Genomic DNA, 15,556 nt, shown 5'->3' with positions numbered 1-15,556 from the left:
AATCTGTGGAAAGAGCTGAAAACTGCTGTTCACAAACGCTCTCCATCCAACCTCACTGAGCTCGAGCTGTTTTGCAAGGAAGAATGGGCAAGAATTTCAGTCTCTCGATGTGCAAAACTGATAGAGACATACCCCAAGCGACTTGCAGCTGTAATCGCAGCAAAAGGTGGCTCTACAAAGTATTAACGCAAGGGGGCCGAATAATTTTGCACGCCCCACTTTTCATTTTTTTATTAGTTAAAAAAGTTTCAAAAATCCAATAGATTTCGTTCCACTTCACAATTGTGTCCCACTTGTTGGTGATTCTTCACAAAAAATAAAAATTTTATATCTTTATGTTTGAAGCCTGAAATGTGGCAAAAGGTTGAAAAGTTCAAGGGGGCCGAATACTTTCGCAAGGCACTGTATAATCTGATAGAATGGTAATATGGCTCTGTTTTTGGTGCCAATTTTGGTTCGACCAACATGGCTTTAGTAACTTGACTCTGATAATATACCATGGGACTGGCACTGTCACTATATTTCTTGTTTTGGAAAGCTGGTTGAGGCTTTCCAAAACAAGAAAGTAAGGTTTTGATTCTGTCTTTGATAACTTCACTCACTTGTGGCATTATACTCAATGTCTGTTTTTTGGCAAACATGGTATTTGTTCTGGCAACGTGATTCAGATCTTCATTTGAACAGCTTTTAAATGAAAACTGCACAATGTGACAAAGTGTTTGGCTCTTGAATGCAGCTCAGAGGTGCATTGTGCGGCTCAGATCCTAGTGGTAATTGTACTACTATGTCACTTACATACAATATTTAACTGCAATATTGTAATCTATTTTTTCATTTTGGCTTCCAATTTTTTTTTTTATAAGTTTTACAGTTTATAGAACCTTCATACTTTTCTTGCTCTATTAAAGGGGCCATTTGAGAAATGGGAGCTGCTATTGTGGAGCTGGCTTTAAAATGCAGTCTTTTGGGGTGCCATGCTGTTTCTGGCATTTCTACTTGAGTCAGAGTCACTGACCTGGAATCAAGAATACAAGTTGTGAGTTCAGATTCTTCAGGCTTCACTGCATCAAAGTATATTCTAAATCTTTCACCCACTAGGTAGAATAGCCAGGATGAAGTTGACAGCCCTGGTGCGTGTATTTTGTTAGCTCATATATTTCTATCATTATGGGTTCACGTTTGGTATTCAACTGGTATTACTGGTAAGTTAAAGTGATTGTAAACGATCACCTTGTGAAACACCTTATTCATTTAAAAAAATGAAATGAAAGGCAAATCATGATTGTATATAGGATTGCACCAATAACACTTTTTTAAAATCAAGAACAAGATTACTGATACTTTTTTTTTTTTTTTTATGTCATGTGACATGGACACTGGTAGGTGGCACTGATGCGTTGTGGACTGTGTCAGTAGTTTTACAATTCTATTTTTTTATTATTATTTTTGTACAGTTTATATATTTTGTGTTATTTTTTTTACAATGCTTTCTTTTTTTTTTTTGGGGGGGGGGGGGGGGGGAGTGTCAGTGTTTTTTTTTAATTTTATCTTTTATTATTTTTACAATTTTACTTTTAAATATTTATTACGATTTTTCCTTAATTATGCACCCTGTTGAGGGGACGGGTTGGTGAGATATCAGGGGTCTAAATAGACCCCTAACATCTCCCCTTTGAGACAGGGAAAGGGACAGAGTACACACATTCCCCAGCCTCTCTCTGCAGCCTCAGCTCCACTAAAGATAAATAGGAGACAGAGGCTCCTTTCCATTCATAAACTGAAGTTTACGATGCTCAGTTGTGAATGGACAGAGTCATTGACTGTGCATTCAGAAAAGGAAGGAGGCAGTAAATTACATATTTACCGGCTCAGATCGGGGGGACTGGAGGAGGACATATTGGAGGAGCGGGAGAAGGACACAGAGGGCGGAGCGGAAGAGGACATGGAGTGGGAGCAGAGGGGGAGTGGAGGAGGACACGGAGTGGGAGCGGGGAAGGAGCAGAGGGAGAGTGGAGGAGGACACGGAGTGAGGGTGGAAGGAGCAGAGGGAGGCTAGAGGAGAACATGGAGGGGGAGCAGAGGACGACGTGGAGGGGGAGCAGAGAAGGTCACACAGGGGGAGTGCAGAGGGAGCAGACAAGTACACGGAGGGGGACCTTGGGAGCACAGAGGAGGACACAGGGGACAGTCAGGAGATGATCGATGCGGCGGTGGGTGCGTTACAAGCACCGATCTCCCTGTATAGAGTTCAATAAAGCAGCTGAAAGCCCGGGAGGGGGAGATTAGGAGAAGTGGCTGTCGCCGCACCGACCATCCCCTGACTGCCCAGGTATTGGATTAGGCATCGGAGCATTTGCACGAGTACAAGTACTCATGCAAATGCTCGGTATCGGCACTGATACCGATACTAGTATCGGTGCATGTTAAAAAAAAAAAGTGATCACATTCCCTCTGTTCTCAGCTGCATAAGAGCTGGGGGCAGAGAAGCAGCAGCACACTGAGCTAAAATGGCTGTGCAGGGGGTATGTGTCGGACATGTCTGATCATTGGAGGAGAGCAGCCTTGGTTCCCAGCATAGCTAGAGAACTGACAATGGTGTGTATTTTCAATCGAAAAGCAAGGGGGCTAGCAGGATCACCAAGGATTTTACACAAATGATGCAATACAAAGATAACTGGATACTTTCTCATACAAGTACCTGGTACAGCAGGCACATTTCAGGAATATGAAATGTTGGGGTAACAAACGCTTTAAATATTGGGCCTTTCAAAGGCTTAGTAACACCTTTTTCTTTCAAACTTGCATGTCTTTTTTTGGACACTTAACCTAAAAACTTCGGGCAAACTGTTTAATACACAGTCAATATGTAAAAACAATCTACACTTTTTGGTTGTTGCGAATAGGCAAATCCCACAGTGCAGTTTCTGCTATCTCAAACACCACTCATTAGGGTCAGGCCAATGCCATCCATAAGAAAGGTATTTGCAGGCAGTGGCAGTTCATAGGGAGGTGCAGATAGTATAAAATCATGCAAGTAAAGGTATATGCCAAGCTTAAATTCTCAGCTTTTTTTGGGGAAAATAATTCAGAACTGCACATTTACTTATGCCGCATACACACGACCGGACTTTTCGACGGACTAGGTCCGGCGGACTTTCAGCGGAGTTCCAATGGACTTTCCGAATGAACTGACTTGGCCACACACAAGCACACCAAAGTCCGACTGATTCAAATGTGATGACGACCAGACTAGAATAAGGAAGTTCATAGCCAGTAGCCAATAGCTGCCCTAGTGTCGGTTTTCGTCCGTCGGACTAGCATACAGACAAACTGATTTTTCGACCGGACTCGAGTCCATCGGAAAAATGTGAAACATGTTTTTTTTCTAAAGTCCGTCTGATTTTTGGACAGCAAAGGTCCAATGTAACCCACACATGATCGAATTGTCTGATGGATTTGTTCCATCGGACCTTTGCTGTCAAAAAGCTGCTTGTGTATGCACTGCAGCTGCATTATTGCGTTTATTTTGCTTTCTTGGAGAAATGCAGAAATAGTTATAACACATGTGAACAAGCCTATTTTGCATAGAACATTTGTTGCTATGTGGCATGGGACAATATAAAATGTAAGAAGTATTAAGCTTCAGAAATGTTGAGAAATTTGCTGACTTGTTTGAAAAGATCAAATTTTTACATTTTGTTACATGGTGCTAAAATTTGAAGACCCAGGATTCAGGTATGAAAACAACAACGTGTTTCAATTGAAATTAACTCTGACCATATGGTAATAAGACAGCACATTTTCTACCTTCGCTTAACACTGACTGCATCCTGTCTTTCTGTTTTACTGCCTTCATATAAGATGAAGGCATTGTTCTCACCTCTGTACAGATGAAGGAGATTTAAGAATCTTTATCCACTTTGATGCTAGCAAGAAACTTCAGAGCCAACACTGCTTCAGCTCAGGCCATAGCTGAAGTTTTTGATTCTCTGATCCCTTTGGTCTGTGGGAATTCAGGATTTTCTTTCAATAAAACCCTGACTGTGAAGGATTTTCTTATTAAATGCTGTGTCTGATGTATTTTCCTCTCTCCTTGTCTGCTCTTTTTTGTTAAACATCTTTTGAAAGGCTTCACAGTGAAGTCTGATCATGACTTTCTAAAAAGCTTTCACTCATCCTCTCACTTTCCAAATCTATATTAGAGTGGCAGTGAAGTGTAATCACTTGGCAAGTAACACTTTCAGTGCCATCACTTAAAATACCAAGCTCTTGTCGTGACCCAAGCTACCGCCTACATTTTTTTTTGTGCACATATGTATTCTGATTTTGTAAAAGACAAAAATAATATCATACACAAAAGGTCCACACTGCTCACAAGTGAGCCGGCTCCAGCAGCATGATCTCCTCACTGCAGGGTGCTCGCCCAGTCACAGCTGAAGCAATAACGAAAGGAAAATCCGGATGGCTGCACACCAAACTGAGATCCAAATGCCTTTATTTGCATAAAACCATGAAGAACATGAAGAGCACTACATGTTCAAGCAAGGGAGTTTTTCAGGCGGACCTGAACGGATGCTCCATAGAGGTCTATGGAGCATCGGATGTCAGCGGTGACATGTCCACTGACATCCGATCTGAAAAAGTGTGACGGAGGAAAAACCTACTTTTCCATCCATCATTGGGTGACGACGAACACTGCGGTCCGTCGTCATCTGATCTCCCATAGGGGAGAGCGGCGCTCTGACGGGTAGTGTGCAGAGAGGGACCTGTCCTCTGCCTGCTCAGCGGTGATCAAGGCATGAAGGCATGTTTTTTTTTTTTTTCATGTCTGAGTTACAACCACTTTAGGAACCTCTTGCAATCTAACTTTAACAGCTAGGATAAACCCCATAGTTCCTGGCTCAACACTAAGTAAACCTAACCCTAAACTGTACCTGATTCCATAATCTCTGTGCCAAAAGCAATGGCCTTGGCTTAAGCAAGAAAAGGTTTGCTTTAATGCAAACTGAGCTTTATTTAAGCACTTCCAGCCTAAGGACGTCATATGATGCCTTTGATTTCAGTGGGGATATCATCTTTTAGAGCCAGCGATTCTGTGCACCGTAAAAGAACAATCACAGGTGGGGGGAGGAGACATCCCCCCCCCCCCCCGCTGCCCTCTAGTGCTTCTCTGAGTTTGCCCGTGCCATCGGCAACCCAGCGAAAGAATCCACCACCATATGATGATCATAGAGATTTCCAGTTACCAGATGGTCCCCAGTCATCTCTATGACCCGTCGGAGGCTCTGGAGCGACTTTGTGACGTCACGTCTGGCCAGCAGAAGTAAACAAATCTCGACTGGAAAGAAAAAGATTGGTCTTTTTTATTTTTATTTCAATCTTTCCAGCCTGGAGGAGCCTGGATAAGACCCCACATCTCTCCATAAAGAGGATATATATGTGGGGGTTGGGGTAGACGTGGACTCACAAATACTCCTGCAGAGGCACCATCCCCTAAGAATATGCAACTGTGTTTACATAAAAGAGTTAAGAACAGAGTGGGACTTTGTGCCTCAGAGGAGTATAATAAAAAATATACACATACTTGAATTTATAGAAAAATATACAAACTTTATTCATGTGCCATACGGCAGTAACTTTTGAGAATAAACAAGTTAAAATTAGTTACAGTCTTGGAATTTCGAGGTCAGGGTGTGCCTGTCCCAGACAGAAATAGAGAAGATATGGCCTACGCGTTTCGTGGGAAGTTCCGCTTCGCCAAGGCCTTGAGAGTAGCAGCACAGTGGATATCATGAATTCTAAAAATGTGAATGAACGATGTAGAAGTGACATAATTTAGCATAGGGAATTTACAGATCGATAAAAAGAAGAAAAAAAAAAGGAAATGATGATACACTTATTTCATACAAAGATATATCATATAAAGCAACTGTTTGATACAGCTTATATTTTATATGTTACCAGAAATCCAACCATGTATATGCACAGTTACATTGCATAGAGATTCATGAACAGCGGCATTTTCACATGTATGGAGTATTCAGGTTCAACTGCTCATATAAATACGAGTTGAAAAACGTATAAAGGGTGTATTTACATGCAGAAGTTTGATTCTCACCACATGTCGACTGTAGACAATTTTAATCTCGAATAAATATATATCTCGACCTACCCATAAACTGTGGATGGAAGACAACGGCTCAGAGGGACATGGGTTTGGCCTTTGTGCTCCACCGCACCCCAACAGGGGAAAAATGGCGGAGGGAGAACCCGCTGTATGTAAATGAGGGGGGCTAGTGAATCTAGTGAACTGGATGTAGAGGGTGGGGGGGGAGAGAAAGTGAGGGAAAAGGGAGATTAAAATAGTGAAGGATGGTAGAGTGGAAAGAATGGGATGGGGAGGGGATAGAAGGAAAGAAAGGGGGGTAAAAGAAGAGAAACGGGGGGGGGGGTGTGGAGGTGTGGGAGGAAAAGAAGATAGAGGTAGGAAAAGGAGGACCCCGCCCCTTGTCCCTATATAAGTCGCCGTGCACCGCGTCCCTGGCATTGCGGCCAGAGAGAGCGTCGAGTCAACATCTCCAGAAGAAGAAGAACGGAAGGCGGCAGCGGCGACAGAAGACCGGGCCACCGGTAGTAAAAGAGCTGGAAGAAGAAGCGGTGGCCCGGCAAGAAGAACCGAAGAGGGGGACAAGACCCCCGAAGTCGGAAGAAGAGGGGGGTGACGAAGAAGAAAGTCGGGCTCCTCCGCTAGTAAAAGAGCTCGCAGAAGATAGCGGAGGAGTCCGGCAAGAAGACCCCCGGAGCTGTGCAATAAACTATTTTATTTTAACCCTGTGTTGTTTTTTTTTTTCACAGGTGAATTGGTAGGGGTACATTGTACCCCATACTCATTCACATAGGGTGGGGGGCCGTATCCGGGGCCCCCTTATTAAAGGTGGCTCCCGGATTCCGATAAGCCCCCCCGCCCGCAGACCCCGACAATCAATGGCCAGGGTTGTCGGGAAGAGGCCCTTGTCCTCATCAACATGGGGACAAGGTGCTTTGGGGTGGGGGGGGCGCGCGGCCCCCCACTTCCCCAATGCACCCCCCATGTTGAGGGCACGCGGCCTGGTATGGCTCAGGAGGGGGGGGTCGCTCGCTCATCCTCACCCCCTTTCCTGTTCGGCTGGGTAGTGTGCTCGGATAAGGGTCTGGTATGGATCTGGGGGGACCCCACGCCGTTTTTTCGGCGTAGGGGGTTCCCCTTAGAATCCATACCAGACCTAAGGGCCTGGTATGCTCTCGGAGGGGGAACCCACGCCAAACTTTTTTCATAAATTTGGCGTGGACTTCCCTCTTGACAGCTGATAATTCCGTATAGACGGAGATCCGACTTGTAGGCGACCTCCATTGAAATCAATGGGTACCAGTCGCCTACAAGTCGGATTGAAGTAGTACAGGAACCTTTTCTGAAGTCGGAGCGACTTCAGTAGCGTGCATTAAGACGGCTCTCATTCACTTACATTGATTTTTACATGTCCGACCTGAGGCGACTAGGGGCGACCTGAAGTTGGATCTCAGTCGCCCCTGAGTGTGAACCGGCTCTTAGGGCAGCAACATACAGTATGAAGAGCTTCTCATTTGTAGGAAAAAAACAAAACAACTCGAACACGTTATTTTATGCTTCTTCACATTAAATGCAACCTTTGGAGGGACTAAAACTATTACAGATATTAACTTGCCTGGATACATTTAGCTGTTTTTTATATGATTGGTAGGGGTTATCGGTATACTTTTTTTCCACCCTAGCAATAGCAGAAGTATAGATATTTTTCAGAGAGCAATAGAAACTACCTCTTTAAATGTTATCATGCGAAGAGAGATTCCTTTAAAAGCTGCTGTCATCACTGGAAGCTAAAATAAAATCATAAGGGATGATTTGCCTGTATGGATCATGTTGAAAACAATGCTGAAGACAGGTGCCAAACTATTTTGCATGCAATTTCATTCCCTAGCATGGGAAGGGAAACTGTAATGCTGGAAACCACACCGTAAAGTAAAGAAAAAAAAAAGTAAAGTTTGCTGATATTCATAAGGGACCCCAGTCTGGCTTTGTAACAGGAATCTGTCGTTTAAACATGTCTATAATGTCAGCACGTTCACAGTGGGCCACATCTTTGAAAAAAGTGTTGAGTAAAATGTGCTTTTGTATTTCTGAACCTTGCATGTGTTATCTTGTGACATATATTCTATTACTCATACTGGCTTATTGAATAAGGCATCGCAAAGAGTAATGTTGTGCAGAGTACAAGTACAGGAAAAAGATCAGGGAAACAGTTCTGAGAGAATGCTATTGTGTATTACATGTTGAACGTGCTGTTTGTTTTATTAATTAATTTGGAACTGCAGCCAAAGCTTTTTTTTATTTTTGGCGGGGAGGGGTGTATACAATACATTCTATACTCCCCAGCTAAAGTATAGACTGGCCAGTTACTGCATCTTCCCATGTTTTCACACAACTGCTACTGTCATCTGCATCAACTTGGCAGGTAGCGCTGGCTATGCACTAGTAAAATTTCTCTATTTTTTGAGAATGTTCACTAAATTTTCTAATCATTAGTGGGGTCAAACTGATGCTTGTTTTGACCACAGGAGCAGGATGGAAATTGTTCACGAACAAACACATTTCTTAGTGAAATTACATTCAATACAAAATTGAACATTAAAAGCAAACAAAAATGTAATGCATAAATAATTTTTCGTATGAAAATCTAACGTATAGACTGTATTAGGCTTGTGATAAATATCTGCATCTTCATTTTTATCATGGGGGTGTGCAACCAAGTCTATGTTAGAACACATTTCTCAATCCCAACCTTGATCTGGTCACATACCCCAGACTTGAAGTTAACCAGTGCTTTGCCAGGATCAAGCATATAGTTGCCTTCCATTTTCTTTCATGCCACATACATTACACACAAATTATTAAAGTCATAGCTTATAGAAAGCTAAGGACTCTTTTTTGGCAGTGTTGATTGGTTCGGCATTGTCACATGATTCTCCACACCTGGCAATTTTAGTAGGACATTATTAATTGGCCAAGAAAACCTTCTTACTTGAACTGATCCTGGTAAGAAATGGAGTGCAAGCTAATTATGGGGGAAGCAGAGGAGTACTCTAGGGTAGGCAGAAGGTCAGCTCATCCTGGACTTGGGGTGCCAGAACACTGGGGGTGGATCAGTAGTTATACAAGAGGAAAGAAGGAAGCTGAATGTTACAATGCAAGGAGATGAGCTATAACAGAACCTACAACATTGTAAGAGAATGCAGAGCTGACCCCATATTTGTGAGGAAAGGAAAAAGTGGTACAATGTGAACTGATCGAGGACTAGCATCCCAGTCAGAAATACTGCCTTCTCTGACCTGCAACTTCCACAATGTAAATCACCATTTTCCTCAAGTTAAGCCTCTGCCTTCCCATAGGTCTTTCCTACCAGACTGTCGAATTCGGCAAAATTCCCCATGGGCAGTCCCCCTCATAATTATATGCCCACAGCCAACATCATGTTTCAAAATGATCTAATGCCACCCCCTCATTATTATTATATTATATAGGATTTCTATAGCGCCAACAGTTTGCACAGCACTTTACAACATGAGGGCAAACAATACAGTTACAATACAATTCAATACAGGAGGAATCAGAGGGCCCTGCTCGTTGGAGCTTACAATCTAGGATCATGTGTATCCCCAGTTATATGGTATTACCATAGCTAGCAGTCCTCAAATCTGACCTTGCCAACTTTCTAATGAACATGCTTCCTCAGATACAGTGAATACTCCTCCTAAACATTCCCATTCTGTCATATTTTTACCCAGTCCCCTTGTTTTCCGATCCTGCCCTATTTCAGCTCACCTGATATACAGACGTTTTCCTTTCAGCCCTCACTAGGCACTCTCATATTTATCCACCACTGGCACTGGTTCAGCTACCACAAGGTTCTCGAAATGTACAACTGCTCATACTCTTCCACCCCCAATGTCCAGTCCCCTCATATTAATCACTTCTTTCATCTTTTTCCTGAACCAGCCTCCCAGTGTGCAGCCCCTGTCAAATTTAGAGTCCATAATCATCCTTCATACCCAATTTCTATAATGTAAAGCTGTTCTTAAATTCTGTAACAATCGGTTTTCCCCCTGTGGTCCATTTTTATATTCTGCTCTAGCATCCTAATTGGAAGCTCTTTTACCAGTCAACTTTTTTTTTTTTGCCTCAAATAAACTCCCAAAGCCTTGCGCTTACCTACTGTGTGCAATGATGTGGATCTATGTCAGCATTGAGGACACACAAGCTTTCACCAAGGAAATAGAGAAGGCACAAAAAAGCCAAACAGTACTGATAGGGGCATACAGTACTATATGTCAGTGCTGAAGAGGAAGCAACATAGAGCATGTCCCTTCTTTCTATACAGTGTGCTAAATACTTAAAGCATATGTTACCCTAAAAAAATATGGATCCTGTTCCCTTAAAGCATGCATAACAGCACAATGCTTGTGCTGTGTAATTTTTCCTCTTGCATAACCTAAATTACCTGGCAGATCCTGCCTGGTTCTGTCCTCCCCCTGTAAACTGTCCACAGTTTATATTGGTTGCTGAGCCCTGACACCGTGGTCAGTTTATGTGCCTCCATCCTCCCCTCCCTGCCTGTCAGCTTGTGACAATGGTGCTCTGCTTCCCTCCTGCTGCAATAATAACTATAGTATATTCATGCCATCCCCTCTGTTAAATAACAATATGTGTCCCAGGGTCTGTGCTATATAAAAAAGATACAGAATTCTACCTTGTATCAAAGTGTCTCCTGGCGCTCACATGACCGCTCAGCTCTCTCACCTTTCTCCTCCCTGGCTGACGTCAGTGGGAGTTCTCTGACTCTCCCATTGTAGCTGTCAGTCTGGAAGAGGAGAGAGACAAGAAGTCACGTGAGCGTCGGGAGATGCTCTAAGGTAGAAATCTGCATTTTTTTTATATAGCACCGACACTGGGACACATACCGTTATTTAACAGAGGGGATGGCATGAATATACTATAGTGGCTTAACAACCACTTTAAGACACACACACAGTGGGTGTCTGGTGTCTTCCTCAAACTGCAGGAAACCCAAGATACTTGACTTTGTTGACTTGTCCTAGTGAGGCCACTATTTAGGTGTGATGGGTTGACGTAATATGAGATTTCCTTTTGCAAACAGTAGCTTTTTATTTTTTTAAGGCTTTGGCTATTTTAGTAGTTGGGCACCAGGCATCGTTTCTGCTTTAACACTTTTATAGCAAAATCAGAGCAAAAGGAGACTTTATATTGTGTAAAATAACAGTTAGATAGTTTTGAGTTAGATATGTGCATCTACTATATATTTCCACTTTATACTTGTAAGGGGACTGCAATTCCCATTGCCACTTTAAAGGCAGAAATGCCAAACTTTTCTGCTGTCTTCTCAACAAGTTAAGTTATGCAGAAAAACCCAAGTACCCTGATGCCCTTTTTGGGACAACACAGCGGTCAATAGGCCTGGTGTATATTAGCAATGTGCTGATCGTTTAAGGGGAGCTTTTTTTACGGCCCTTCCTCTTAAAATGTGTCAGTTGAAGACATACAGCCAGTTGTCTGTATAGCAGGATTGAGCTGAGAATTGGGCCAGAGAATTGGTAACAATAAGCTAGTAAAATGTGTTATTCATGTCAGACATTGCTTCCCAGAAACATTATAGTCATAACTCAGACAGGATTATTTTGTTTAAAAAGAATAAAGTGTAGAAAACATTGGAAACAAAGGTGGGATTGTTACAGTAGTGACCAATGATTTCTTTGCTAAATTTTCCCAAGGAATCATTTTAAACTTGAGTGGTCACTGTGGTATAAAACTGCATAATGCTATATTTTTCTTTAAAATAAAACCAGAACAGAGATAAATATGGAGGCTCGGACTGCTGTTTGCTTGCCTCTGACTCTGAAATATGTTCTAGCAGAAAACAATGAAACCTTTGGATCAACATAACAGCTAGACAACTTGGTAAATTCCTCAATACCTGCCTACGTATTTTCTCAGTTATTAAAATTTCTGCATCTTCAAGTGCACGCTTTTGTGCTACTTAATGCCATTGACTTTTGATAGGTCTACTTTGGGCTTTGATCTGCAATTGCTCGTTATGAGCATAAAACCATTGTTCCACAAAAAAACCCCTTGGGAATAAATAAGTAAGAAATCTTGATTATTAGCTTTTCTACCAAACTGTGTATCTGGAAACAAAATGCACTCAAACAATTGAGTCTTGTAGCTTATTTATCACTGTATTTTTTTTTCTCTCTCTATATTTGGTTTACCCTCAGTCACACCCTTTATCATCAGAACAAGTGTGTCCACTGTAGTTATTGAAATCCAGTAGTGATTCTAATTTTTTTTTCTTGCAGTGTTTTTTGACGATGCTGGCTCCCTTCAGTTTTATACTGGAAAAAATGGAAAACATCATGCCATCCAGTTTATGGCACCATTTGAGTCGCATGTAATCTTCACCAGAAGTAACAGAAGACAACGAGTACAAACATTTGTTGCTGTACTAAAAAACAACAACAAAAAAAAAAAAAACTCTGTAGGAAAACTGGAGCAAAGTTTGTAGCTATTGGTCTGCTTCAGTGTTTTCAGATAAAAAAAATAATCTGGGAATTGCTTGCTCCTGTTGGGCTCCAGTATTGAAAATCAACCCACATTTGGTTTTTCTTTTGTTAATCAGTTTTGTCTAGTAACCCTAACCTCAATATTTCTAAAATACAAACACAATAAAAAAAATTGTTTTAAAAAGTAACCATTGTTTGCTTACTCTTATTTTGAGTGTATTACGTCTGACTTGAAGGCAAATACAAAGATAATTCAATATTCTATGCTTACTGTTTAATCAGTTTCCACTAATATCTTGCTTTCCTATAAAGCAGGAAGCCAGGTGTGTATGTTGTGTTATTTCTTATTTTACAATAATATGTGTGTTGCCAATGTTTGTGTGTTTATTGTAAAAATAAAAAATTAAGTAGCCTATGCATCTCAGGTGAATATTGTGCGAATCTTGGGTCAAAACTGATAAATAGACCCCATTGCGTGGTATTTTGTCTCTTAATGATTATTGTTTTAAGGTTTGTGTAAGAGTTAGTCAGTCGCTTTGGTTATGTAAATCTTGTGATGCACTAGGTGATTAGAATGGTTTTAATAATTTTCAATAGAATTGTCGTGGGGGCTTATGTAGTACTTCCATTAAAAAACAAAACAAAAGTGCTGTATAGCCTAACCGCTTCATGACTGCAATGCGACCTTATAGATCCAAATGTAAGATCTCTTTGCATAAGAATGCTAATTGACCTCATAGCAGACAACTTGGAATGCACAACTGTGTATGCTCCTGGTTCTCAGATCAAAAATTCTCAGACCCAAAAATTTAATAATTATAGTTAATGAAGTTAACTGATGCTGCTAAACTTGGTTTGGGCATGTAAACTTCAAAAAATATTGGTCGAAAAAATTAAAAGATAAGTTAAATTACACTAAGTGGACCTCCACTGAAGTCAACGTGTCCCAAGTATGAGATCCAATAGTGAGAAGGGCAAGCCTTACAGCAAAGATTAGAGGAGTTCCATTTTAGATTTGCTTTGTTATGGAAAGACTGAGATGAGGAGAAGACTCTGAGAACAGTAAGATCAACAAAGCTATAGTTAGAACAACACAAATAATTGAATGTTTTGGGTAATGTTATGTTTTTTTTTTTTTTTTTTTTGGCTTTGAATAGATACCTTTACTTTTCTTAACAGCTTGCTGGCAAATGATCAGAGAAAAGTACATTGCTGATATTGTGTTTAACAAGGCTCTGGGTAAAAGCCTGTAAATGCCAGCATTCTATAAACTGTTTTCTCAAAAGAGAGTTCTATTATATTGCAAAGCTTTTTTTGTAAATAACTGGGTCTTTCCTAAAGATCTCAGCACCCCTTCTACATTCAGATACGGCGCTTAGCATATGTAAAATCAGTGTTTGTTCCTCTAAGATGGAAAAATTCATAAAATATCTATTAGTGTAGCTTTAAAGTGTCCAAGTATTGCAGTGAAGTGTGATGTTTGTACCAATGCACATTAGTAGAGGAATGGACAATATATTAAAACAGGACGATGGGAACAGATAGTTTGGAAATCTTTTGTAACCTCTGAGCCACAACCATCCTTTCCAGCACTGAATCAGCTGCCAGACAAGAGATTCTTCCAGTAGTCAGAGTGTTTCCTGGACTATACCCAGTTACCAGACATAAAAACACTGAGGGGGAGGTGTGATTAGCTGCTAGGTAAAACATCAATTAAACAGATATGTCGTGAACAACTCATTAAAGTTATTTATTGCTTAAGTTTTTGAGGAAAATTTTTTTTAACCTTCCCAAAAACTGCACCAATATTTTTGCATGTGCATCATTATTTAGAAGTAAAATTGCATTTGAAAAGTGGGTTTTATTTTGAAATGTGATACAGAGGAAAAAAATGTCCCTAGTGTTCTAACAAATTTACACGGTATGGTTTATTGCTTTACAATTTCATAATAGATCTGAATTGAATGAATGCAGTTGGTGACATTCTAAAATGGGCCACAAACCTACACTATGAAAGTTTATGAACCAATGAGAAGGCACTGATGGGCACTCATAGGTGGCACTGATGGGTGGCATTTCCCTGGTGGTCTAGGGTGGTATATCTGTTGGTCCAGTGTGGTGGCTGCGCTGATAAACAACTAGCACAACCCCCCCATTAGGAGAGCAGCAGATCGGCTCTCCTCTACTCATGTCTGTCAGATGCGAGTGAGGAAAAGCCGATCAACAGCTCTTCCTGTTTACATTGTGATCAGCCGTGATTACACATGGCTGATCATGTGGTAAAGAGTCTCTGTCGGAGACTTTACCTAGATCGGAGTTGCGGTGTGTCAGACTGACATGCCGCAACAGCGGCTTGATATCCTGACCACATCATATAACGTTCGGTCAGGATATCGCAACCATTTTGCCGACCTCATTTTGCTATATGGCTGATGGCAAGTGGTTAAGAGGGACCCTATCATAAAAATACAAGCAAACAAAAAAAACTGTTTGTGGTCCCAAATGTCATACAATAGTTCGCCCCCCTCCTGAACCATACCAGGCCACATGGCCTTAACATGGAGGGATACCTTCCCAGGCAGGGGGGCTTAACTGAATCTGGAAGCCCCCTTTAAACTGGTTTCAGATACTGGTTTCCCCCTACGTGAATGAGTGACAGGTACACAAAACCCCTACTCATTCACAAAATGGAAAAAATCAATAGTAAATAAACACACACTATTTAACTTAACTTTAAGTCCTTAATATAAAAAGATAACTCACAATGTAAATCCACCATCAATCAAATCACCCAGAGTTGTACATCAATCACAATGTTTTATAGGAATTAAGGAATTGTGATATGCAATTTAAATCTTTGTCATACCTGAGGAGTTCTGTCTGTTTTAGGTGGGGGGGCTCATGATTC

General features: G+C 41.2%; 1 protein-coding gene across 3 annotated transcripts in view; it reads left to right on the top strand.

Moving 5' to 3' along the window:
* ST7L (suppression of tumorigenicity 7 like) overlaps nt 1-12,836 on the top strand; it is a 266,896-nt gene extending 254,060 nt beyond the window's left edge. For 2 of the 3 annotated variants that reach the window (XM_077481541.1, XM_077481540.1), the window contains one exon: nt 12,445-12,836. In XM_077481541.1, coding sequence (XP_077337667.1) covers nt 12,445-12,540 — 96 coding nt within the window. In that variant the 3' untranslated portion in view covers nt 12,541-12,836. The remainder of the gene's footprint in view (nt 1-12,444) is intronic. The other variant, XR_013274492.1, reaches the window with a different exon arrangement.
* Nucleotides 12,837-15,556: the final 2,720 nt, after the last annotated feature.

The sequence above is a fragment of the Lithobates pipiens genome, unplaced genomic scaffold (genome assembly GCF_037356315.1).
Source record: "Lithobates pipiens isolate NorthernLeopardFrog02 unplaced genomic scaffold, aLitPip1_a1.2 Scaffold_16, whole genome shotgun sequence".
Taxonomy (NCBI): domain Eukaryota; kingdom Metazoa; phylum Chordata; class Amphibia; order Anura; family Ranidae; genus Lithobates; species Lithobates pipiens.
Note: the sequence above shows the minus strand (reverse complement) of the source record. Positions and strands in the feature narration are given on the sequence as shown.